The sequence below is a fragment of the Thermobia domestica genome, chromosome 7, assembly GCF_964235325.1.
Source record: "Thermobia domestica chromosome 7, izTheDome1.hap1.1, whole genome shotgun sequence".
Taxonomy (NCBI): Eukaryota; Metazoa; Arthropoda; class Insecta; order Zygentoma; family Lepismatidae; genus Thermobia; species Thermobia domestica.
In genome coordinates this window covers 270,876,764-270,901,652 of record NC_137460.1, presented here as the reverse complement: position 1 = coordinate 270,901,652, position 24,889 = coordinate 270,876,764, and the positions used below count along the sequence as shown (strand labels likewise).

At 36.0% G+C, this 24,889-nt stretch overlaps 1 protein-coding gene across 1 annotated transcript; it reads right to left on the bottom strand.

The window, feature by feature from the left end:
• Window positions 1–14,018: 14,018 nt before the first annotated feature.
• LOC145689720 (uncharacterized) lies at window positions 14,019–24,853 on the bottom strand. The gene is made up of 3 exons (XM_081763919.1): window positions 24,667–24,853; window positions 15,569–15,714; window positions 14,019–14,610 (listed from the first exon to the last, which is right to left on the bottom strand). The coding sequence occupies exons 1-2, from the start codon at window positions 24,851–24,853 to the stop codon at window positions 15,587–15,589; spliced, it is 315 nt and encodes a 104-aa protein (XP_081620045.1). The 3' UTR covers window positions 14,019–14,610; window positions 15,569–15,586.
• Between the last annotated feature and the right edge of the window lie 36 nt (window positions 24,854–24,889).

Below are 24,889 nucleotides of genomic sequence, written 5' to 3'. Positions count from 1 at the left end.
AGTTAACAGTGCTAAAAATTATTATATAAGCTGTTATAAAATATAAACGAAATCAGTGAACATACACTATTTAGGCAAAAAAATATATTTTCAATATTATTACACATCCCACCTTACATGCTCTACATGTCTATAAAGAAAAAATCCAGATTTATGAAGTTTTTTTCAAATTTCAACGGACTGCTTTATTTTTGTTAACCTAAAATGCGAACTAAAAAAAAAACAATTTGCATAATTGTTTTTCTGAAGCAAAAAAAAAAAAAAAATGGGGGGGTCTGGTCTGCTACGTCACAAGAATTTGTCGCCACCTCGGAATATGCATTCTTACTTTTGGTGATAAGAGTGCCAGCTAGGAGGATTTAAACATTGCATGTTATATCCGGGGAAGCAGCGATTGGAATAATAATAAAGATTAGAATGAAATGATTCCGATAGTATTGTCGGAATCGAAAGCAAAAGGAATAAGTTGATTTCATTATCTTTTCAGAGCTTTTGATATGTAATTAATATTAAAAAAAAAAAAAAAAAAAAAAACAGGACAAGAAGGAAAATTACTGCACACCGGGACAAATTTTAAGAAACCGGGACGTATGGTAGCCTTACATACTTATTTGCATTCGAAGTATCAGTACGGAGCCACTACGTAGCAGAGTTGAAACAAAACCTCATAAATAGGTTGCAAACTCAGGAAAACTAAACTACCGGCACACCCTTAAATTCTCTCTACAAATCAGAAACTGAAGACTGTATTGATCATTATTGTATTTTCCAGCAATTGCCACTTCTTTAACCCTTAGTTGGTAACATCCAAAAAATAAGCTATAACAGTAACATCCGCCTGAGAGACGGACACGCACAATTGAGACGCTTGAAGCGAAAGAAGTGTAAGTAAGTTTTCAATAAGGTTTAGTTACACCCAGAGAATTGTTTCTACGTAACAAAATTAATAAACTGGATAAGAAGCACACTGTAGTTCACTTGTAAATGTACCCATGAGTTCAATGCAACATGCTTCGCCGCTAAGAATTAATTTCTAAATATATACTTTGTCAGTGTTGGGAAGTAACGTAACGCAAGTAACGCGTTACTTGTAACGCGTTACTTTTTAAGTAACGTTTCCTAGTAACGCGTTACATTTTTCCCAAAGTAACTGTAACGGTAACGCGTTACAAATTTTTAAGTAACGTACCTAGTTTGCGTTACTTTTTTCGCGTTACATTTCGGATGAGTAAATAATATATGTATTTTTTTTTCGGAAACAAATGTTTCTTTCCTGTAAGTGAATTTCTCAGAATGAAACAATCGAGCATGAACTACGTATGTCAGTGACCGACAGTCACAGACACACAGAGAAACAGATAAGTTCGTAGTGCCACCTGCTGTTTTTTGAAGACGAGGACAGCCTTAGGGAAATCATGTGTACTGATTGCAAGCACCTGGAAGATTTTGTCGTAGATTTGGACAGCTCCAAATCAATACATTCAGTGAGTGAACTAGGAGTGCAATGATACCGGTAGTCTATTTTACTTTGATTGGTGTTGTTTTTATAAAGATGGAGAGCGAAAATATTTTACCGTTCGAACATTTGAAAGAATACTTTTTTCTTAAGAGCTGAGGATGATGGTGGACAGAATTTAAAAGTAAAGTGTCTGAAGTGCCCCGGCGGAAAATATTTATCAAAAACTAGGGTGCCATAATTAACGATTTACAGTAAGGTGTTAATATGTATAAACTGTGTTCTGATGAGCAGGTCTACTTTATTACTAGAAAATAGTTTGCTGATGGTATGTAATATTGGAGTTCTTTCAGATCAGTTTGATTATCCTAGAGTCCCGTTGATTATAGAGTAGTGTAATGTTTCTCTATTCTTTATTTTTAATTTTACATAACAACATTGTTATTATTATATAATTAGTTTAACATAATAATAATAATAAGCAACCATTTTTTCTAACGTATGGGGATGAGCACGAGTCAAGCTAAAACTCGACTCGACTCGACTCAACTCGAAATCAAGTCGAGTTTCGGGTCAAGTCAAGGGTAATATCCTCGAGTCGAGTTCCGAGCCGATTCAATTTTTCGCGTCGAGATTCGAGTTAGGTCGAGTTTATAAATGGCTCGTTCATTTTAAGTCGTCTTGAAATCATGGCCTGATTACACTGGAAAACGAAAGCCATGAGAAATATAAGCTAAACAGTAATATGGAATACGTTTAGTGTTGCTCACGAGAAGAGACGCGGCTTGCATCTCGTCTCGTCTCGATAGCGAGACCACAAGAGATTTTTTATAACAAGCTCAGCTCGGCTCGGCTTAACTGAGAAGATGGCTCGAGCCAGCTCACTTGCGGTGAACCATCGGCTCGAGCTGGCTTGGTAGGGATGAGCCATTTCCTCGGTTCGGCTCAATTGAGCCGAGGGCTCTAGCCGAGTCGGTTGGGTGAGCTGTTGGCTAGGCTTACTTCTCGGTTCGGGTCGATAGTGAATGAGCTGTGAGCCGAGCTGCTCGAGTCGTTGACAATTCTAAACCCGGGCCGAGCAGTTTTGAAGATATTTGGCCAGTGCCCTCTAAATTTTAACAGCGTTTGGCTCGAGCTCGAATACTCAACCTAGACCCTCAACCCAAATTCAGAAGCTCGTGAACAATATCCTTGACTCGTAGACTTCACGACTACTGAGGTTGGCATTCAACTAGTTTTTTAGTATTCAAATATAAACCGCCTATCTTTCGTTTTATATACAGTGTTGTTAAAATAATAATAATAATAATAATAATAATAATAATAATAATAATAATAATAATAATATAAGTAGTAGTAGTAGTAGTGTCATTGATAATAATTATACTGTTTATGTAATATACTTGAAGAATAAACTCGAAACTACACACGGGATTTGGCTCGAGTCGACTCGAAACTCGACCCCAATTCGAGTCGAGTTGAAGAAATTTTTCGAGTCTAGTTCTCGGGTCGAGCTCAAAGATGTCTGTTTCTAGCCGAATCGAGTGTCAAAGAAAACTCGCGCGAACTCGCTCGTGTCCATCCCTACGAGCAACGCAGTATGCCATTTTATCAATGTTACATTATATGAAAATGTTCATATATCAAGTAAAAATTTGTCCTTGCATTTCCATAAAGCGATTCAGAACGTGCAATAATAATAATAATAATAATAATAATAATAATAATAATAATAATAATAATAATAATAATAATAATAATAATAATAATAATAATAATAGCGGTAGTAATAGTAGTACGGAAAATTGAAGTCATAATTTTTTCACGTTTTTAAAGTTTCGGACCTAAAAGTAACGCGTTAGTAACGCGTTACTTTCGAAGTAAAGTAACAGTTACTTTTTGGGAGTAAGTAACGCGTTACTAACGCGTTACATTTTAAGAGAAAGTAAAGTAACTTGTAACGCGTTACATTTTTACAAGTAACTTACCCAACACTGTACTTTGTAGTGTTTTATCAACACGTATCTGCACCCCAATAGAATGTGCCGTTTGGCAATTAGAAATGAGCTTATTGAAAACATTGGACACTTCTGCTGGAGGATTCTTTCTATTCCTTCGTTCACGAGTAGATGAATCATCAAACCAAAACTTCACACCTTTTGAGACATGGTTGCATGGAAAGCATGAAGTCCAGTGCAGTCAGTTGATAAAAGTGACACCGAGCTCTCACGCCCCGACTTGAAAAGACTTGAAAATGGATCACAAAGTCATGAAACCAATAAGCCCTTCAATTGTAGTCTTATCAGTATTCTTATAACTTGAGAAGGAGTTATGTAACTTTCTTCTCATCACTTCCATTATACAGTAATGCAGTTCACAGTTTCGTTCAAAGTGTCATCAGTAAGGAATAAATGCCAGATGTCCTCTGGATTTGGAAAATTCTATAACTAATTCGCACGTCCTACACATGATGACAATTTATTTTTTTATCACGTTTTACTTAGGTGTTTTAGCACCCAAATTTGGCTTCTTGCAACTTTATCTGATTGAACTATTTTTTTTATTTATTTATTTATTTATTTTTGCAATAAACGCTATCAGTTTCTGTTGTACTTTCGTATTATTCTGATGACTTTTCTGATCATTGCTGTATCCCTTATCAGATATGTTATTGGCATCATTAAAATCTATTTCTGGATTGCTTTTTATGAACTTTTGGATAAATGATCTTGTTCACGAACATACGAGTCATCGGATCCGTAATCATAATCAGTTTCTGATTTATAGCCATCTCTAATTTTCTATAGCCATTTGTGGTATAGCCTTACTCCTTTGTGGTATACCTTTGCTATTTGACATCTTAAAATATTCCATTTTCGAAACGAAAGAAACAACCAAATATTAATAGTTGTCAGTATAAAGTAATATCTGTCCCTTAGACGGATAAAATATATTTCCTTTACAGTAATATTCGCTTGCGAGACGAGGTGGAATAACTTTATACACTTCGAAGTTTGCAACAATGAGCTAGACACGCAACCACCTGCTGAAAACTGCACAGTCAACCCACAACTGAAGCATAGGTGAAGAATCAGATCATACCTCCAATATGAGTACCAACTCTGAAGAAAAAAGTATGACACATCCACCTGGGAGACGGATATTACCGACTAAGGGTTAAAATTATCGAAACAGATGAATAATACTGGATGTTAATCTTTACGTAACAATTGTTGATTCATAAAATGAAATTTACTCTATAAACTTACACTTCAAACAAAGGAAATTGCTTTAAAAAGTCATTTTCTACCCTCAATAAATCTATAAAATTCTTTTGCAAGAGAAATCAATAATCGAAATGTTATCAAATTTCTTATGTTAAATAAATAAAAAGAACTGCCGTAGATTAAAAAGAATATCGATAATGTATAATACGAAGGAAACTTGTTTTTGTAAAGGCACTGTTGAAAATTTTCCATGTTCAATGTTATATTCTGGATTGCAGATTCCAAAATACCGGTCAGAAGGGGGCTAATAAGAAGTTCGTACCGGTCACTGGCATTAATCAAAATCACAGCAATATTCCCGGCCAGGCGGGTGAAATACCGGCCAGTTGGCAACCGTACTCGTAAATCAGAATGCTGAATGCACCAAAATACTTCACCATGCATTCTATAGTTTTTGCAAAATGAGTTTAATGAATATGTTCAAATAAAACAAGTTACTATCTTATAATTTACTTTTTAAAAGTCTACTCTGTAAATTTGTTATATCTTCCACTTATCAATTTCCTGTATGAGATGAGGATAACGGTTTCTGCGCAAGTTAAAAAAAAAAAGCATTTTTCTCATAACGATTCAGCTCACGTAAGAAGTAATGAATAAGTTTAATAATAAGAGCCGAGAAGTGATAAACTAACTCACAAATAATGATTGTAAGTGTACATATAAATACAAAAACAAAAAAACTTTAGATTCCATCATCGTTAGAATAAAAACAATATACTGAATCACACGATAGTGTGAACATACCAATCGACACAATAGTGTGTACAAAGCCTTGTTAGTAAATACTCCGTAGTACGTGTCACATTTGTTTTTTAATGTCTCTACCATTTATACAGCCTTCCACATTTTTTTTTTTCGTTCTGGCGGCGCTCCTAATTGTGTACAAAGGAAAATTTTGCCTACACATTATTGTACAAACGATTGCGACAATTTATGATTGAATTGGACATGGTGGTGGGGCTACCACTTAGACAGCATACACTTTGGTTGCGTTCTGGAGGCGCCCCTAATTGTGTAGAAACGAAAATTTCGCCTGCATATTTCTGTACAAATGATGTACAAACGATTGCGACAATTTGTGATTGAATTGGACATGGTGAAGGGGCTACTATTTAGACAGCCCCCACTTTGTTTAAGTTCTGGCGGCGCCCCTAACTGTGTACAAACGAAAATTTTGTCTGCATATTTCTGTACGATTAAAACAATTTCCGATTGAGTCTGAAAAGGTGGAGTGGCTGTCTAAATGGACGTGAAATTGACTAGTAAACAAATTTAAATTCACAACACAATTTACAGTTTTTTTATATAGTTAGGTAGCAATTAAGGCAGCTAAAATTACTATTAATTAGTATAATATGGTGCAGGTATTAAGGCTAAAATAATTAAAGACGTGATCCAGCATTTCCCTTACAAGGGAAGAAAAAGGCGGGTAGGAGAAAGATGAGAGTTGTAATTGTTAAAATAACCCGGCCATATCTCGAAAACCCTTAAGGGTAGAGACATGTTAGTTAAAAGTGTGTTTCAGCGTTTTTTAGTGTTTCCATTTGAACGGGAGAAATATGGGTCGAGATTGATATTGCTACAACAATATGGCCTGGTCTCAAATTTGTTTAAGATTATAGATATGATAGAATTAATAGGAGCTAGGCCATACTAGTGATGGGCACTGGGAATACTCCCGGTGGGAAGGAAAAAATGGGAATATTTCTGGCCTATAAATTCCCGAGAAGGAATTTATTTCCATTTCTTCATGTTATCTTCCAAACTATAAGAACCATATTACTAATTATCTTATATTAATATATTATGATTTACTTCTAGGCTTTAAACAATTTGGAGGTTAAAAAATTTATAATTCTTTGACTATACTTATATCACTAATAATATGATTTTTTAAGTTCCATTTCCATTTGCACTAAAAAGTAGGGTAATTGTTTAGTATTGGGGAGGGGGAAACTAGCAAAAAGTAGGTTGATTTACGGAAGAAATGCGTCGACAGTTGTGATCAAGTAGTGAAGAAAGTATCGAACCCAATTTATTTAGGGCAGTAGGGAATATGTACAAACCGTAAAGGTAAGTGGAAGTTATTTATGTGAGAAAAGAACGTGAATTGTTGGTAACGACGATAAAATACAACGTGCCCTGTGGGGCTCTAACCCGCCTTCACTCGCCGTCAGAATTTATTGTTGGTAACGTAATTTAGTGTATGAAACAACAAAACAACCGCATCGGAATATAATATCGAAAAAAAAACGTTGGTGCAAAATCTGACAGGTCAAAGTTAAACAATCGCCAAAAGTAGCCCAGTACTTATTTACAAATGATCGAAAGAAACCATTTTGTAAAGTAATGTAGAATTATGTAGAAATAGAGATGAACTACCATTAATAAACGGGAATGTCTCCTCATTCTGGTCTGTCTCCTTTCTCTGACTCGAATTTCTGAAAAGGTACTCGGAATTCTTTTACATGTGACAAAATGGTGGGTTATATGTCTTCTGGCAGTTACCCAACCTAATTTGTTTATAACATTTAAAAATTTAATATGGCTGTAATATCAGTAGTAGAGTCAAATTTAGAAAATCCCCTTACATATAAATTTAAAATGTTTAGTCGTTTGAAAGTACACTCTTAAAAAATACCGGAATTTTTACGGTGAAATATCTTGCAATCGGGGATGCCAATTTTCACCGGAAATTTTGCAGTAATTTCACCAGAATATTCCAGGAATTTCACATGAGCTTTACATATTTCATCCGAAAATTTTAGTATTTTCACCGGAATATTAGCATGAATTTCCCCTGATCTTCAGACATTTCACCGGAAAATTTGCAGTAACTTCACCTGGATAATTCCATGAATTTCAACTGACCTGTAGATATTTTACTGAAACATTTACAGTAATTTTACCAGAACAATTCCATGAATTTCGCATGGACTTTCAAATATTTTAACGGAAATTTTGTAGTAATTTTGCCGCAATATATATATTAATGAAAAAGGAAACAACCAATTTTTTAACATACCAGATCCTATGTAGATGTGAATTCTATACCCAACAAACAGTGAAGAAATGACCGACTGGACCAGAACTCTGACCCGGGACCTCTGTCATACCGTATCAGTGCGTTAACCATTATACCACCCAGTCCGCCTTCCACAACAGAACTCAAAGCACGTGGGTTATACGGATTCCGAGTGGGAACCACCGATCTCGAGAGTGAGTGGCTGTTTTGGGAGGCGGACGGGGTAGCATAGTGGTTAACGCATCGGTACGACATGCCAGAGAGTCCGGGTTTGAGTCTTGGTCTATTGGGTCAGTTTTCCCTTCTTTGTGCATTATAGAATTCACATCTGCAGAGGAACTGGTGTGTTAAAAAATAAGTTCTTTCCTCTTTCATTATCATCTATATGAAATCACAACCGTCATATGTGCTCAATGTACGGATATAACCATTGTCCGAGCACAGCAGTGGTTCTCTGCTACAATCCATGGTCTGAGTGTAGAGCATCCACCTCGAGAGTGAGTGACTCTTCTGGGAGACGGACTGGATGACATAGTGGTTAACGCATCGACACGGTATGTCGGAGGTCCCTCGGTCGAATCTCTGTCCAGTTGGTCACTTTTTCACTCTTTGTGCATTATAGAATTTACGGGAATTATAGCATATACATAACCTCAAGTGCTAGATATTTCACACAAAAATTTACAGATATTGCATGCATTTCATTTAACAATTTACAGAAACTTCTCCTGAAAAGTTCCGTAAATACGCCAAAACGTTGGACATCTGTTTTACACAGCCATTTGAAACTGCCTTACAAATTGGGGTGGAATTCATTATGGTTAAAAACTAGATATATTTATGTGATTTCGTGTTTAGTTTAGAGCAACAAATGAGCATGGGAGTATTTTGCACAGTGATGATTTAATGTATTTATTTGCGGTACTCTTCAACAAGCTTTGAAGTTATTGGCGTGTTCATTTAACAAAGAAATATTTTTATCGGTACTGCTTAAGAGCCCAATTACACTGCTGGCCTTAAGACACATTCTTCCTTGTCAAATTTGCCAACTTACCGGAGCAGCCACGATGTATAAAGGTTGTGTAACTATTATCTGGCAAAAAAACTGCATCGGAGTAGTTAAATACGACGCAATATGACTTAATCGCTTAAATTCTTATAGACTTCAGTTGAGATTTTTCAACATCAAATTCAAGAAAACATTTTTACAGTGAATAGGCTTAGGCGAGTTCTTCCATAAATTATTAAGTGAAATAGAATCAACTCTTGTTCCTTGGCCGAAAATGCCGGCAAGATACGTTATCAAAAGCAAGAACTGAAATATAGTTCAGTTACTATCAACCACGAAATTTCAGTGTCCAAGACGCTCCTCGCAGCAAAAATGGATTACATTAAGGCGAAATTCGAGCAAGATTGACATCGCTAACGATCTAAACATCCATCACCAAATAGTGAAAGACCGTTTAGAAAAAGCTTGCTACAAATAGAAGTTCGACGTTTAAATGGTACATGATATGATTCAAAAGTATTTACTCGATGTAATTTCTATCTGCAAATCTCTACTGAAACAACGAATTCGAGCCATTTTTCAAGCGATTGATCAAGACTGATGAAAAGGGAATAGCCTAATACAATATTGAGTAAAAAAGTTCGTGGTAGAAGTGACTAGAAATTCCACACAGAAAACCAACACTAACGTCTAGGAAGGTTATGCTGTGCGTTTAGTGGGATTGAAGGGTATCGTGCATCACGAGCTGGTGTCGCTGAAAAGAACGATAGACTGTACTGTGCTGTGGATAGTTAGAGCGAGTGCACCTAGCAATGCAAAACAAACGACCGGACCTCGTCAACAGAATGAGTGACGGGTACCACGCTGACAATGCCACATTGCATAAACCAGCTAGAGATTGAGATAGCTTGGCTAGGAGGTTTTAATGCATCCACCATATAGCCCAGACTGACATCATCACACTATCACTTATGTCGATCTCTACAGAACTAGCTGAATGGTGTTAAGTTAGTTTCAAAAGAGAAATTTGAAACCCAGATGTCAATAATTCGTATAACAACGGTATATTGCATTGAAAATGGCAGAAGGGGATCGAACAAAATGGCGCATGCGGTTCGTAATGTTTACAAATGTATTCTCAACTTTCACCTCCAAAGGTTCAATACTTTCTAGACAACCTGATACAAACACAAGAACATACATCAACATTGTATGGTCTGATGACAAATGGAACAAATAGTCGTTATAAATTACGTTTACATGAAGTAATAAGGGCTATTTTCCAACCAGAAAACTTTTTTACCCAGATCAGTCCCTACAGCTAACAACTTGGTTTTCTTTCTGGACAATGTAATACAATGAACAATGCGTTTACGGTCTTTCTTTTCCTACAATCTGCATTTTCACAAGACAGCAAACCAATATTCACATCCTTTAGACAACACTAGCTCTACAAGATAACTGAAGTACAAGATTCAACTCTGCGAGGAGGAAAAGTTAAAACAATTAATATTAATAAATAATCAATTATTGGGACTATGACTGATAGAGTTACAAGTAAGAATATTTTCAAATGCACTTTTTCACAAGTATGTTAGGATTACTTTACATTTTATTTCCTCCTGCAAATTCACACATAATTACTAAGACGAACCATCATATTTTTAACAAAGGATTACACAAATACATCTATAGGCCATACTGGACACATTTTCAAAACTACACTAAAAACCAAATCAAATAGAAACCTCACTTACTCTATCTCATTAGATAGGTGTCCTGGATCAATAGCGTTATTTCAGGTTTTGGCAGGAGGAAAAAAATTGTTCACTGACATAAGAGTTTCACGTTTTTTCATTAGAATATTAGTACATAATTTATTAGAAAACATGTATTTCTCAAAATAAGTGCTAAGTGGGGTGCAATTGTCCCTACCCTTCCCACATGATGCCTCTGCAGTGAATCTGCAAACATTGAAGGCTAAAGCGGTAAGCAATGAAATGGGTAAAGTTATCGTTTAATGGAATCTCGTGATTCTGTTCAGTGAAGAAAAACTCTATATGATATGGCGCAAAAGCAAGACGACTCCATATTTTCGGTCACAAAATTGCGGCAAAATACCTAGTCTTGCATTCAGAAATATACAGTAGTTTGTATACAAAAACGTGTATGTATTCACGACACTTTTTCTTTGTAACAGTAACACAACCAGAGTTAAGTCTAAATTTACAGAGATCAGAAGAAGGTTTTCAGAGATAAAGAAACAGGGAGTCATTTGGGAAGGGCAAGGAGGATAATTGTTCCACTGGGTTTACATGCTCTTCAACAAATTGTATACTAAAATACTAATTCAAAACGTAAAACTCCTATGTTGATGGACAAACTTACTCGTACCTGGCAAAGTCTGATATGACGCTACTGAAAATAATATATTTTTAAATCCCTCATCATATTTAATTCTCAAATGATAGTACATGAAATAAAAAAGAAGTGATCAGTCTAGTCAATATTCCCTTTATAAACTGACAGTGAGTTCTTTCACGGAAGTCAAAAATTTGCTACGGATAATCCTTAGAAGTATCATGTTGTGTTTCTTCCCCCGCTTTCCGCGGAATGGATTCAATTTCTGGATTAATTCCAACAAAACATCTGAAATCAGAAACAAGTATATTTCGAAGCAGGAGAAAAATAGGCAAAACCTATTTTTATTTCTTTCAAGCTGTAAATTGAGTTATGTAACTGTGAGCGCAATATCATGCTTAATGGTGTTTCTCTTATCATCATATCATGACATTTTCCTTTCCTGTACGACTTTTTAAGACAAACTCTTCTCTGTTTCATAAACAATACTATAAATTATTCATATACATTTGCATCAACTATTCTATAAATTTACTTAAGCTTTGATTAACACTAACCATTCTCATTTTGCACTATTTCACATCCGTGAAGCTTGCATAAGAACTGTGGATTAAGATAAATAGAATTCTCAAAAACAGATTTGTTTTTGCAGAAAACGATTAACAATTTCGCATCATAAAAGGTAATAAGAAATAGTGTATTATCATCAGTATTACAGATTTCACCTAATAGTGGTATCAAACACAAGAAGTATGTTCTAAATGTTACAAAGGGAAACCATATGTGTCTGGGATATATAGATATGGACAACATTCATAATCGTACTAAATAGGTGAGAGAACCGAATGAGTAAAACTGTGCATTTCACTAACGTCCAACGTGGTGAGATGGTTGCATGCCACATCTAATGTGTAACTGGTTCAGGATACTTAAGCTCTTTAGAAAAAACAGACAGTCAGTTAGGTTGTTGCAGTGAAGAGGAAAAGTGGTGCGACGTGAACACAAAAGCAGCGAGGACGACCTCACATTTTGGTCTCCAGAACTGTAGAGCGTTTAACCCACACAGCAATGAAATATTTTCAAAACGTTTCTAAAACGTGCCATCATTTTCCTTCAGAAAATGTATCCTACTTCCCTTAAGGAAATATATTCCATATGTTGTTGAAAACATTCTCTGAATATACTCAAAAACGTTTTAGAAATATTTTATACGCCGTTAGAGAAGATTTCCAAAAAAATGTTTCCTGTACGATTTCCAAACATTACTGAAAATGTATTTGGAACGTTTTATACAATGTTAACGGAATGGTTTTTAAAATGTTTCTCATGGAATATTTTAAAATTATTTACTGGTAACACAGACAATATTTTCCTACATATGCCAAAATATATTTAGTGAATATTTTTTGTACATCTCAGAAAATATTTAGAGAATAGTTTCTGTGCATGACAAAATATTTAGGGAATATTCTCTGTACATGACAAAATATTTACAGAATATTTTCTGTACATGATAGAACCCGAAGCCCATAGGCCAACCCGATTACTATTGCAGATACGGAAACAAGGTAAGAGATAGAAGGAAATTTTTAAAATGCAGCAAGTTTTGTATTTATATTAGTATACCGCCCAATAGTAACGAGAGGTACAACGCTGCCACTGTTGGATAACACTGAATTAAAGAAAGTGTGGTTTGAAATTATTTGGACCAAAGGGAACGGAAAGACACAATGAAAAATATAGTGCAAGACCCAATTTCGCGTCCTTCGTATCTGCTCTTCCTCCCCCCCCCCAACACCGTGGTTGCTACGCCACTGGCGTAGATATTGCATTTGAATGTTTATTCTTTACTGTGTCTCCTTTCAATTCTTCTCGGTGTAGCTAATTTTAAACTACACATTATTTCATTCGTGTAGCCCAACATGATGTATGGTAACGCATTTTCTTTATTGAGCGGTACACTAGTACAAAAACAAAAGTGTTGCTGGAATTTAAAAGTGTCCTTACATATCTTACCTTGTTTCCATACCTGCAATAGTAACCGAGTTGGTCTATGGGCTCCAGCCTTTTGCGTCATTGTGTATATATAATGGCTTCTTGCTGGAAACAAATAGTGGGTTGAAAACAAGGCGGCCATACTGTGACATAGCAGCTGGAAGAAAACATAATATTCTTCTGTCCAATTTTACCTGCTTAGACGCCTTTGCCTCACTCTGTCTTCATGACGAAAAACCATTGCGGCCCACAGACTCAGACAAAATATATATATATATATATATATATATATATATATATATATAAATAATAATAATAATAATAAAGAGTGTAAATTGTAACTACAATAATGTTAGCTTGTTCTCATAATTTTAAGCATTATTTTTTACTAAAAATCTTATTTATACAAATGGTTTCTGAGTGTTCCACTGGTGCTATTGGTATGTGGCCACGCCGTGCATATATGTTGGGCTGTCTTATGTGACTAACGAGATTCAAACTGGATATTAGTGTGTTCACAATCGTCGCCTGCCAGTTTTGAAAACGGCTGTATTGAATCCATTAAAAAAACGAAAAGGATTGAGGATTAGACATCCAATTCAAGAAACAATTGTTGGCAATCCTTTTCCTATCTTAAAAATAATAAATTCAATATAGCCGCTTTGTAAACTGGAACGCGATGATTGTGAAGACTAATTTGCAGTCTGAACCTCGCAATATGACATAAGACACCCCAACATACATACACAGCGTGGCCACATACCAGTAGTAGCAGTGGAACACCCAGAAACATTCTGTGCATAAATAAGATTTTGAGAAGGAGGAAAAAAAAAACATGAGAGCAAGCTAACATTATGTAGTTATAAATTACACTGTCCACTATAATAAATATACATATGTATCAGTTTATATCGGTTAGTAGTTTAATAAAAATATAAATATACACTATTCTGGCTTTATTTATTTAAATTCTCTTCAGCAGAATCTTCATGCTGCTCGTATTATTTGTTTCTATACATTAAGAACAATCTTCTCAAATATCAGAAATTCACATTTTAACTTCTAAAAACTTGTTCTAGGAAATCATGTCACTGACACGCTAATTCAATAAAAATCAACAACAACAATATTTGTGTGTGTTACTAAAAATATGTTCCACAAACCTACGGCGCATGGGGAATAGATCTTTCCACGAAATGTCACTTTCTTGCTACTTTCAAGAAATATCACATTGCTGAATAACCAGAAATACTCATTGTATTTCTGCTTAATCCTCATTATGCTTCTGTATAATCTCACTTTTGATTACCACAACTAACTCTAATTTCGACGCTGGGAATTGTCACTTCAAGTTCTGTGGAACTGCAGCTGAATTCTTAACTGATTTTCTTGTTCGTCTCTGTATGGCATGTTGAAGCCAAATCCCAATAATCCACGCGATCTCATCGTTAGTTACGTTTCTCTCGTGTTGCAGTTTCTAAAAATAAAAATAATAGGTAGTGTTTAATAACATAATAACAGCAGGGAATGATTAGAGATCAATTATTACATCTTAAACTTACAAATATATTTAAAATGTTTGTGTAGGACCTACAGCAGGTTGTGAATAATGTGTTACAAAAGTAACATCCTGAAGAAAGTGTAAAGGGCAAGGAAGACAAGGGCTAAAGCTGAAAGTGACATTCCTCAGACTGTAGCTTAATTACGGACGTTGTAACATGTTGAAGTTGTCGCACTTTTATTTTTAAAAAGTATAGCATCTTATAAATATTAAACCTAATATTAAAAATAATAATAATTTGAAAACATGTGGCAGCATTTGAGTTGATGAACTAGCGTCTCATTCCGAAGGCTCCGATCTCAAATCTGGGCCCGATCATTCTTTTTCCCTCAGTCGCACAAGCTGAATGCCGAGATGGTTACTAAGGTTTTGACGACCGCTGCCTTGCTCGATTTCTTTGCCACGGAGCAGGCCATACATATTACTTTGCCTTATACAAATGAATAATTTTGATAATGTAGGAATTAATCATGAAATGCTCAAGAAAACCACCAACATGACAGAAGAATTCAGTAAAAGGATGAAATATATTTTATACATATTCAGCTCTCTCTTCCACGGGCACTTAAATGTAACGTGTCACTTGAGGACAGGAAAATTGCACATTTTGCTAAAATAAGGATTTCCAAAGCCTATTAAATGTTATAACAGCGGTTGCAGTATATGCTTTTGGGAAATAAAGTTTACAGGAAGATGGTTCTGAGAATTATTCATGGCACAATAGTAAGTATTTAAAGCGAAGAAAATAAAAAGGGCACCATAATTTTTTTTTTTACAATATTTTAAACATAGTGTATTCCTCTTCAAATGACAACTTCTATATTTTTTTCCACTCTGAAAATGAGATTAAAGAACAGTAGGGAGAGTTTCTTACCTATTATTGTGTTAGTGGTTAACGAGGAAAGCTCTTTCCTTTTGCACCGTGCCAACTAAATTGCTCAGCTATTGCACTTGTCTTTTTCATGATGTTTCTTGTGATGGCTTCTAAGCTGTGGCCTCCCAGTTTTTCATTTCTTAGACCTGTAACGAAATACACATTAAGCACTCAAGTAATAGTAATGAAAATTTAGAGCATACAACTGATGCCCTTAAACAAATTACATTGATTTTAGACGACAGTCTCACCGAGTCAGTTGCAATTGGCGCATCCTCAAAAATTAATATTTGCACTGACGTTTTATTTTTCCAATAAAAGAAAAGTTACATACTAATTTTCAAGCAGTTGTACAGGGTTGTTTAAACAGTTTTTTTTGTTTAAATAATTTACTCTTTGTATTTATATTAGATATGTACAGAAATTAATTTGCTTCGTCTTGGTGTTATTATGCAACAACAAGGTTATGCTGAAAGGGAATCCAAACCGCTTCTCGGCTTACATCCAAGAGAAATTGTCCATTTCGACACGAAACCGGGACTAATTGGTCACAAGTGAGATTGTCGACTCACTCACGAAGGACTCCTGATAAAAATACGTTATACTGATGTTTACATAGGCCTAGTTGTTAATATAATTGTCAAAAGTCATTTCAGAAAGACAAAAAGATAAGTAGTTACAGAAGTAAAAACATTATACAGAATTACATATAAATCAGGAAACTCCCGCCTTAGCCATTGGGAAAATCCTATTATTAGTTTAAATGTATTTGTATGTAAAATCTTAAGGTCAACGTATCATATTAAATGACTAATTTATTATGTAGATAACATTCAACAAAATTAAAACAAAGTCGAATCCAAGCTGATGTTGGAAGCTACGTAGGCAGTTGATACATTTTGCCAATTTCTATCAATATATTTAAGCAACCTTGGCTTCTTTATAAAACAACAGGCATTCAGGCAAGTAGAAATATACAATTTGGTTTCGTTTCGTATGTTTAGGCTTAACATCCTTATGAAATACCAAAGTTATCACGGAGAAGACTTTCGCTTAAAGGGACACCGAATGGCTACTTGGTTTACACTTGAAAGATAGGTTGTGGTTCGATCGAGAATTGAACACGGGACCCCTTGATTGAAAGATGAAAAGTAGATAAACATAATGCATATGGTGTGATATGTGGAGACCACACCATGAAGTTCACACGATTTAAAGCATTTTTCGTTCTTCTTTTCTTTTTTGGCTTAAACTTGTTGGTTTTTTTTTAAAAAAAAACAGCTGTTTAAACCAGCCAACCCTGCCGTTGTAAATTAGAAATTGATGAAAGCAACGTATCTATAAAAAATACTACGAAATCTACAGGAAGACGAGGAATAATTTAACAGTTTCAGAATATACGCGGTGGTTATAAAGTCAATACCTATTTTTAATCTAGATTATCCTAGAAATTGGCATCAGCTTAGCTGGCGTGTGATACTGTTAACATTTTAGAAGTTGTGGAAAATGCGGGTGCATACGTTGAAATGTAACTTAATAACCAAATGGTGCACTCTAATAATGTATTCGATGAAAATAAAACTGTGATAAGTTGTTTAGTTTTAGAAATACTCATTGTTACAAATAAGAACTGACTTTACACCCACGCTGTATTCAGGGAATAGTAATGCAGAAAACAAACTATTCGCGAACATGGATGAGAGATACTTTCTAGCATGCATTGTTTAACAAGTCACGTATTTCCAAATTACTTCCAAAACAAAACCTACACGAAGTTGTTCTATCAGAATTCATAAATATCAAACTCTGCGGAGAATTGTAGGTACTATAACGTCAGCAACCTATATTAATACACTAGTTTAGCATTGTTCACAGATTGAAAATATTATGTATAACTCAAGAAGCAGGTATTGTACATGGAAATTAAGATGAAATGAAACAATTAGTTTAACGTCCCACGTTAATGCATCCAGGGTGAGACGCTGATGATGAGAAATGAATGAAATAGTGGAATAAAGTAAGTGGGAGGAAACGGGACAGCCCCGTTGTCTACCACAAAGCCCGCTTGACGTTAGCTGGGATCGAACCAAGGACCCCATGCAGCAGAGATGAACTACGTTCTTCCTAAACGTTTCAACTAGTTCTAAACGTACTCGCTTCACTGTCGGACCAACAATTGAGCCTCTTTCACTCTAATATACGGAATTTTCAAAAACTCTCGGACACGTGTCTACTAACTTTTACCACCCATCTCCCTTAGGCTTATAGACATAATCGTAGGACGTTAAACTGGAAGATTTCATTTTCATTTCATTTCATATTTTTTACCACCTCCATCGCCGTCAGCACCCTTATTTTTTTGAAAAAGCCCAACACACCTGAACCCATATGGGTTTTTTCGGGTATTTTCGGGTTTGTTTTTTCTTCGGGTTTAATTGAGGTTTTTTAAAAAATATTCCAACGCCTTTAGGGTAAAAGTGTTAAAATGTAATTTATATTTCAAGATTATGATTGTCACAACTTGCAACAATTTTATATTCACTGCTGTTTTGAAAAATGACTGTCATTTTGAAATTTTACGTTGGATCGCCGCCAAAATATACTCAGTTAATTTAGAGTGTCTTGTGCTTCTACTCTGAAAATTTCAACTTGAAAAACTGAAAATTGCGGCGTGGATACCCGCTATTTTGAAATTTTAGGTTGGTATGCCGCCAAAATCTGAACATGACAAATTTAATTTGTCTCGTACTTGTACCCTGAAAATTTAAACTTAAAAGACGGAAAGTGGTACCCTGTTGTACGTGTGGTACAGGCAGACGAACGAACAAATATAGAACGAATCAGCCTAATACCCTCACTGACATTCGCCAAATATATTAATTGAAAACAAATATACTAATTTAATTTAAACAAATCAATCTATAACTCATGTTTTATAAAATAAAAGTTTGAAAATGTCTTAAATAAAATTAAATATTTTCTAGCGTAAAATAAATGGTTCTATTGTTGAAGTTCACTGCCGAAAACATGAACAAGCGGTAGTTGGCCAGTACTCCAAATTATATGCCAGTAGCAAGGCTAACTCTATAAAAATTCTTGCGTGAGTACCGCAGGATTCTGAAACGTGTAGTTTTGCAGAGTGCAAATCTCAGTTTTTAAGTGAAGTCTCGACACGACTACGGTAGGTCCCATAGTTTTGGCGCTATAGAGCTTTAAAGTTCATGTTTTCATATTTTCGGCAGCCTACAAGTCCGAAAGGAAGCAATTGTGCACCCACGTTGGTCTATACTATTTGTCTTATCTTGGTGTCAGGAATCATTTCAAAAACGTTGTCGGTGTTGTTATGAAACACCCTGTATAATTCAATTTCATAAAGTAAATGTTTCAATTGTCTTAAATGAAACTAAATATCTTACAACGTAAAATAAACAGATTTATTAGGGACGCGGTGGCTCAGTGATAGAGCGTTCGGTTCGAGGTGCTTGGGGTCCCTGGTTCGATTCCAGCTCGCGCCGTGTCGACTTCTTGGTGGATAAACACCGTGCTCGTGAGTTTTCTCGGATTATTTCGTTTCCTCTCACTTGGTTCATTCCACCATTTCATTCATTTCTCATAATCACGGTCTCCTTTAGCCTAACAGGCATAACGTGGGACGTAAAACTGAAAGAGTTCATTTCATTTTTTTAAAATAGTTTTATTGTTGAAGTACCGGTATTCAGTTTCGATGCTTTGTGCGTTTAATTGCGGGAATTTCCCGAGCACTTCTTTCGCGACGAAGGTTTATTATTATTTTCCGAAAATGCAAGCTTTCTTTACTGTACATCGAAACTTCCACTAATACAAAGTTTGAATTCAGCACTTGAAATAGTAAGCGTTACGCACTCTTCGAAACTCCGAGCACTAAGATTCTTAAATTTGACACGAAATTTTACGCTATTGCTGCTGTTGATTCTACAGAAAGCTTATTTGAAAAGTAGCAACAAATAACTAAACTGTTGTTGGAAAACCAAACTCTACTGAAGAATACCAGTGTTACCATCAAAGATAATAAAAAATAATACTAATAGTTTTATCAATACACTACATATTTACTAGTACTACCAGCACCTATGGCACTAAACCCATCAGATGTATGAGGGATAATGTCCTTCGGCGTCGCTAAGTAAGCGAGCACACTATTCACGGAAAGTATTTTCTTAAATATAAAATTGCATATTTTACTTCAAATCGGATATAAGCACATTCCATAAATGAATTTGTTCTATAATTATCTCAATCTAAGGTACGGCTTTTTTAAATGCATTCAGTGCATTAAGAACTTTATAAAGGCCTTACTTTGGATGTTGTATACCTTAACGTGAAAGCACCTAATGTGCCCAAGGAAAGTCCAAAATCTGATAATAATCACTTCCAACATGATCACGTTAATTGCACCAATAATATACTAACGAAAATCTCAAAAACTCAGGTGGGTCCAACCCGAAAAAACCCGGTGTTTTTTTCCGGGCTGGGCCCACTTGGGCAAACCCTGAATACAATACAATACAATACAATACAAGAATAATTGTAATTATTCGGCAAATGTAGTCTGATGGCCCCCTTGAATTTTATATATATTTACATTCGCCTGCCGCAAATCACTTAAGAGACAATAACAAAATTAGCGAAAGAATTATAATTTTTCAACAAATATTTCGAGCGGCACGCCAATAGTAAACCTGCACGCAGAATTAGGCAATACTCGAGCAGGCTGTTTTACCAAATTTTGACGCATTTCTTGCATCTTCCGGTTTCCTTTTGCAGAACATGCACTAAATGAAAAATCCTTAAGTTTAACGTCCCGCCGCTTAGGCTAAAGAAGACGGTGATAATGAGTGAAATGAAGAAAGTGGGGGGAAACGGGATAACCCCGAGAAAACCCACGAGCACGTTTATTCACCACAAAGTCGACACCGCGCGAGCTGACATCGAACCAGGGACTCCAAGCACCGGAGGTGAACGCTCTACCACTAAGCAACCGTGCTCCCCTATGCACTAAATGAGGAGCTCTAAAAGAAAAAGCGAAACAACTTGTGCTAGGTGGCCAGTAAAAAGTAAGAACGCTATTTAACCGAGTCAGGGCAGAAGCACAGCAGGGGGCCCGAGCGACAGCGTAGGACCAGGCACATCAGCGACAGGGGGGTGGGGGTACGCATAAAAGAGTACGGATGGTCATTTACAATATTTGTAATTATTCTTATCTTCAAAAACACTTAATTTCTATCCTTTAACACTGCGTTGGTCGCGCCCTCCACCTTTACGTGAGTGGTCGCGCGTTCTACTATTGTAGAAAATCATTATTTTTCTATAGCGATATGATTTTTAGCGATATTCGGTATTGGGTATCTTAGTCATAGTATTATACACGTTATACAATATTTTAAAATTATTTTATTTGTTTAATACAAGAACATTGACAGAAATAAACCGTATTTAATATATAACAATGTTGAACTCAAATCCGAACAAGTGTTTCGGTATAAATGTTCATATAACAGCATAAATCATTTCTATTATACATCGTACAGGTAAAATGATTTGATGTACTCTTTTTGAATGACTGCCTACTCCAAGCAATCGTCAAACCCGCTTTTCTGCCGGTCTTTGCACACCCATCTCAGGCATTTTCCAAACGCTTTTACTTGTTGCGAGAATGGCCACAAAGGAAACATTTTCCAAACCGAGAATCTCCGTCTTGTGATAACGAAACACCTTCACTGAAGCCAAACAGAAGTTTTCCTCTGTGTCGAAGCTCGTTTGGCAAGGATTCCACGGCTAAACGTTGGCTTATTGCTGGTTTTGTCAACCTAGATCAAAACCTAGATCATAGAGGAAATTCTTTCGTCTGACATTCTCATTATTCTTGAGCATTAACACCAGCTACGTTTTTTCATCAATTCATCATCAATTAGGCATAAAAAAAGATGCCTTGTGGGCCAAGCCTATGAAAAGCTGGTATTATATTCAAATTGCGAGTTCGCGAGTTTTTCTTGGCATTATGGGATCTATATACCAGCGAGAATTCTACTTTCTTCTCTCTACCGATATCAAACCCACGTGTATCGAGAGAAGGTGGTGCAGCAAGATCCATGACTTCAACACTGGCTTCTTCTGGTATGTTTTATTCTTCTTCTTCTTCCGGTAAATTGCCTCGTACATCTTCGGTATCACTGCACTCAACTTTTTCTTCATCAAAATCTTCCTCGAGATCCTACATGCCTTCAATCCCAAATGCACTTTCACAGTCACTTTTAGCTTCTTCTAACTAAAGACGCACTTGTTCTCTGTCATGCACTGACATTTCATATATTACAAATACGTATTCCACAAAACTAACGTGAAAATGTAAAACGAAATAAATCACTAATACAAAACAAACTTGTACGCCAATAGTCGCGCGATCTACAATAGTAGAACACTTATGAAATCATGGAACAAATCTGAGCAGGTGCAAGAACAAGCGCTGAAAATCGTCTCGAATGTACAGAAAGTTTTCAGAGAAAGGTACATAACCGCTTAAGGTCGAGCGTGTTGCCATTTGCTCAGGATTCTAAAAATAAAACACCTGTTCTACAATAGTAGAACGCGCGACCACTGCAGTGTTAAAAAAAACCTTTCACAGCTAATACACGTGTGTTACATCCCCTTTCTTTCTCACCTTTACAACTGAAAATAGTGTATGTAGGGCTATTGCCTCTGTTCTGAATTTTTCTTCGTGAATACAGCTTTTCCACACTTTGCGCAGTTGATTTTACGCGCTTGACCATACCATGACTCTGCAGAAACTTTATAATCCTTCTCTCTTTATTACACAATTCTTTACAAAAAAAGAAAAAAATCACATTACGGCCATCGCAGATGTTCACAACTGACGTATGAACCGGAAATTCCCGCCGCTTACTCCTACCCTATTTGTATTCAAAATCCATTTCAATAAGCTGTGCAATGACACAAATAACTTACATTCACACTCTTATTCCTTCACGAAAAATACTTCACATTTTACCTATAAATTTTGTTCTCGGTGTAAACGTCTGCTCGAATGATCCCCACAATTATTATAACCCAGTGGTGTTTTTAAGGGGGCTTCCGGGTTTAAGCCCATTGAAATTGTATTAAAGTAAATAAATTATCTTGCAGAATTTTTTCATCTCCAGGAACAAAGTTAGCCAAGCGCCTGTCCCCTAAAAAAAATCGTGAATACGTCATTAAAATGGTAATATACGCGCCATTATCCCGTGATCAAAATAGACGAGTACGTGCCTGCTCCCTTCGGAAGCACCCCCTTGGGCCCCCGCCTTCACCCCCCATGACTCGGTTAGATGGTATTCGTGCATTTTAGTAGCCCGCTAACACAGATTGATTTCTATTTTTTGTACTGTACTTCTTATCCACACATCAGGACTCAGTATAAATACGCAAATCGTAAAAGAGTTGTAACTTTTCGACAATTAATTCTGACGGTCCCCTTGAATTTTATCTATGCCAAGTGAAAAATTTATACTTCGCTTGGCGAAAATCATTGAATACACAACAAGAAAGTGGCGAAAGAATTATATCTCGCTAAGTATTTCGAGCAGTTTTTCTTCCAGACCTGTTTTTGGGAGGGCAGTGCCCCCCGGAGCATACAAAACAATACGTTTATAATAATAACTAGAATAGTATTAGCAATGCCCCGGGAACATTACTTCTGAAAGAAACACAGATTTCGAGTGGCACGCCAGAAGTATAACTACACGCAGAATTATTATAACCTGTCATTAAAATGGTAATATACGCCTGGTAACTCCTTACTTTGGGCAAGGCAGTAATATTATAAAGTACAAATCGCCGAGCGAGCGTTAGCGAGTGAAGGCGGGTAAGAGCCCCGCAGGGCACGTTGTTTTGTGTCTTTCCTTCTTGAGAACTGTAACTAACTGCAGCAACAGGTTCAGATGAATTGTTTATTGGGGGTATGTTTAGTACAAGGGGTCCAGAAGCACACAAAAAACACAAAATTTACAGGAGAAATGAGTGATGCAAGTGCTTAGACGTAACATAACATAACCACATCTAACCTAACCTAACACAAATTAACGTAAGCTAACCTGAATTAACCTAAACTAACGTAATATTAGTAGAAATAATAGAAATTCTAAGATTTTTTGGAAAATTATGCGGGATTCCTACACTAATATAACGTAAACTAAACTAACCTAACGTAACCTAAACTTGCCTAGCCTAACTTAAACTAACCAATCCTACCCTAAACTAACCGAATGTGAACAGAAATTACCAAATTTGTAACATTTTTTAGAGAAAAGAGCTGGACCCCTTCTGCTAAACATAGGCCGTTTATTGCCACTTCCTTGCCTAAAGTAAAGTCTTGCCCACATCCTTTCCCTTTGGAAAGCATCCACTCGCTCCTGCTGTCCTCCACCTTTGCCCTGCTCTGATTCAGATAGTATTGTTGCGGGAAGGTTCTAGAACACAGGTCCCCATATAGGTTAATAGATTTTTTCTCTATACCAAAGTAAAATATTTAATTCACATAGTATTGCCAAGCGAGCGTTAGCAAGTGAAAGCGGCTTAGAGCCCCGCAGGGCACGTTGATTTCTGTCTATATTACAGATAAATGGGAAGAGAGACCTGTGTTCTAGAGCCCTGCCTATTGGTGCTTTTTAGTAGCCACGTAGTACAGGCTGATTTGTATATTTGTAATGTAGCTTTTACGTGATATATCCGGCCCCGTATATATATACACAAATCATAAAATAATAACTGTAATTTTTCGACAATTACTTCTGACGCTCCCTTTGAATTTTATCCATGCCATGTGACATATTTCAAATCGCCTATCGAAAATCACTTAGGAGACAAAAAAAAAAATTATTAAACTAATTCATTTTTCAGCAATTATTTCGAATGGTGAGCCAAAAGAAACCTGCACGGTATTTTATGTATAAACATAAAAAAATGGAAATCTAGCCTCCCACATGAATTTACTAATTTGTAAACAAATTTGTCGTAACTTTTACAGACAATAAAGCAAAATTATTTTATGTAATCGTTCTACTTACCGACTTTTCTTGTAAGCTCCTGCGTTGTCACAACTTCTTCTTCTTCTTGTTGCTTTCTTGCCTCGGCTTTTACCTTTGGACAGTATATAAACTGATGATTTTGACGGTATTGGTGCACTTTATACGGTCCACTAAGATAAACTGATCGTGTAAATATGTTCACAACTTCACAGGGACAGATCAACATTCAAATTCAACATATCGCGCAAGGAATGCTGGTACT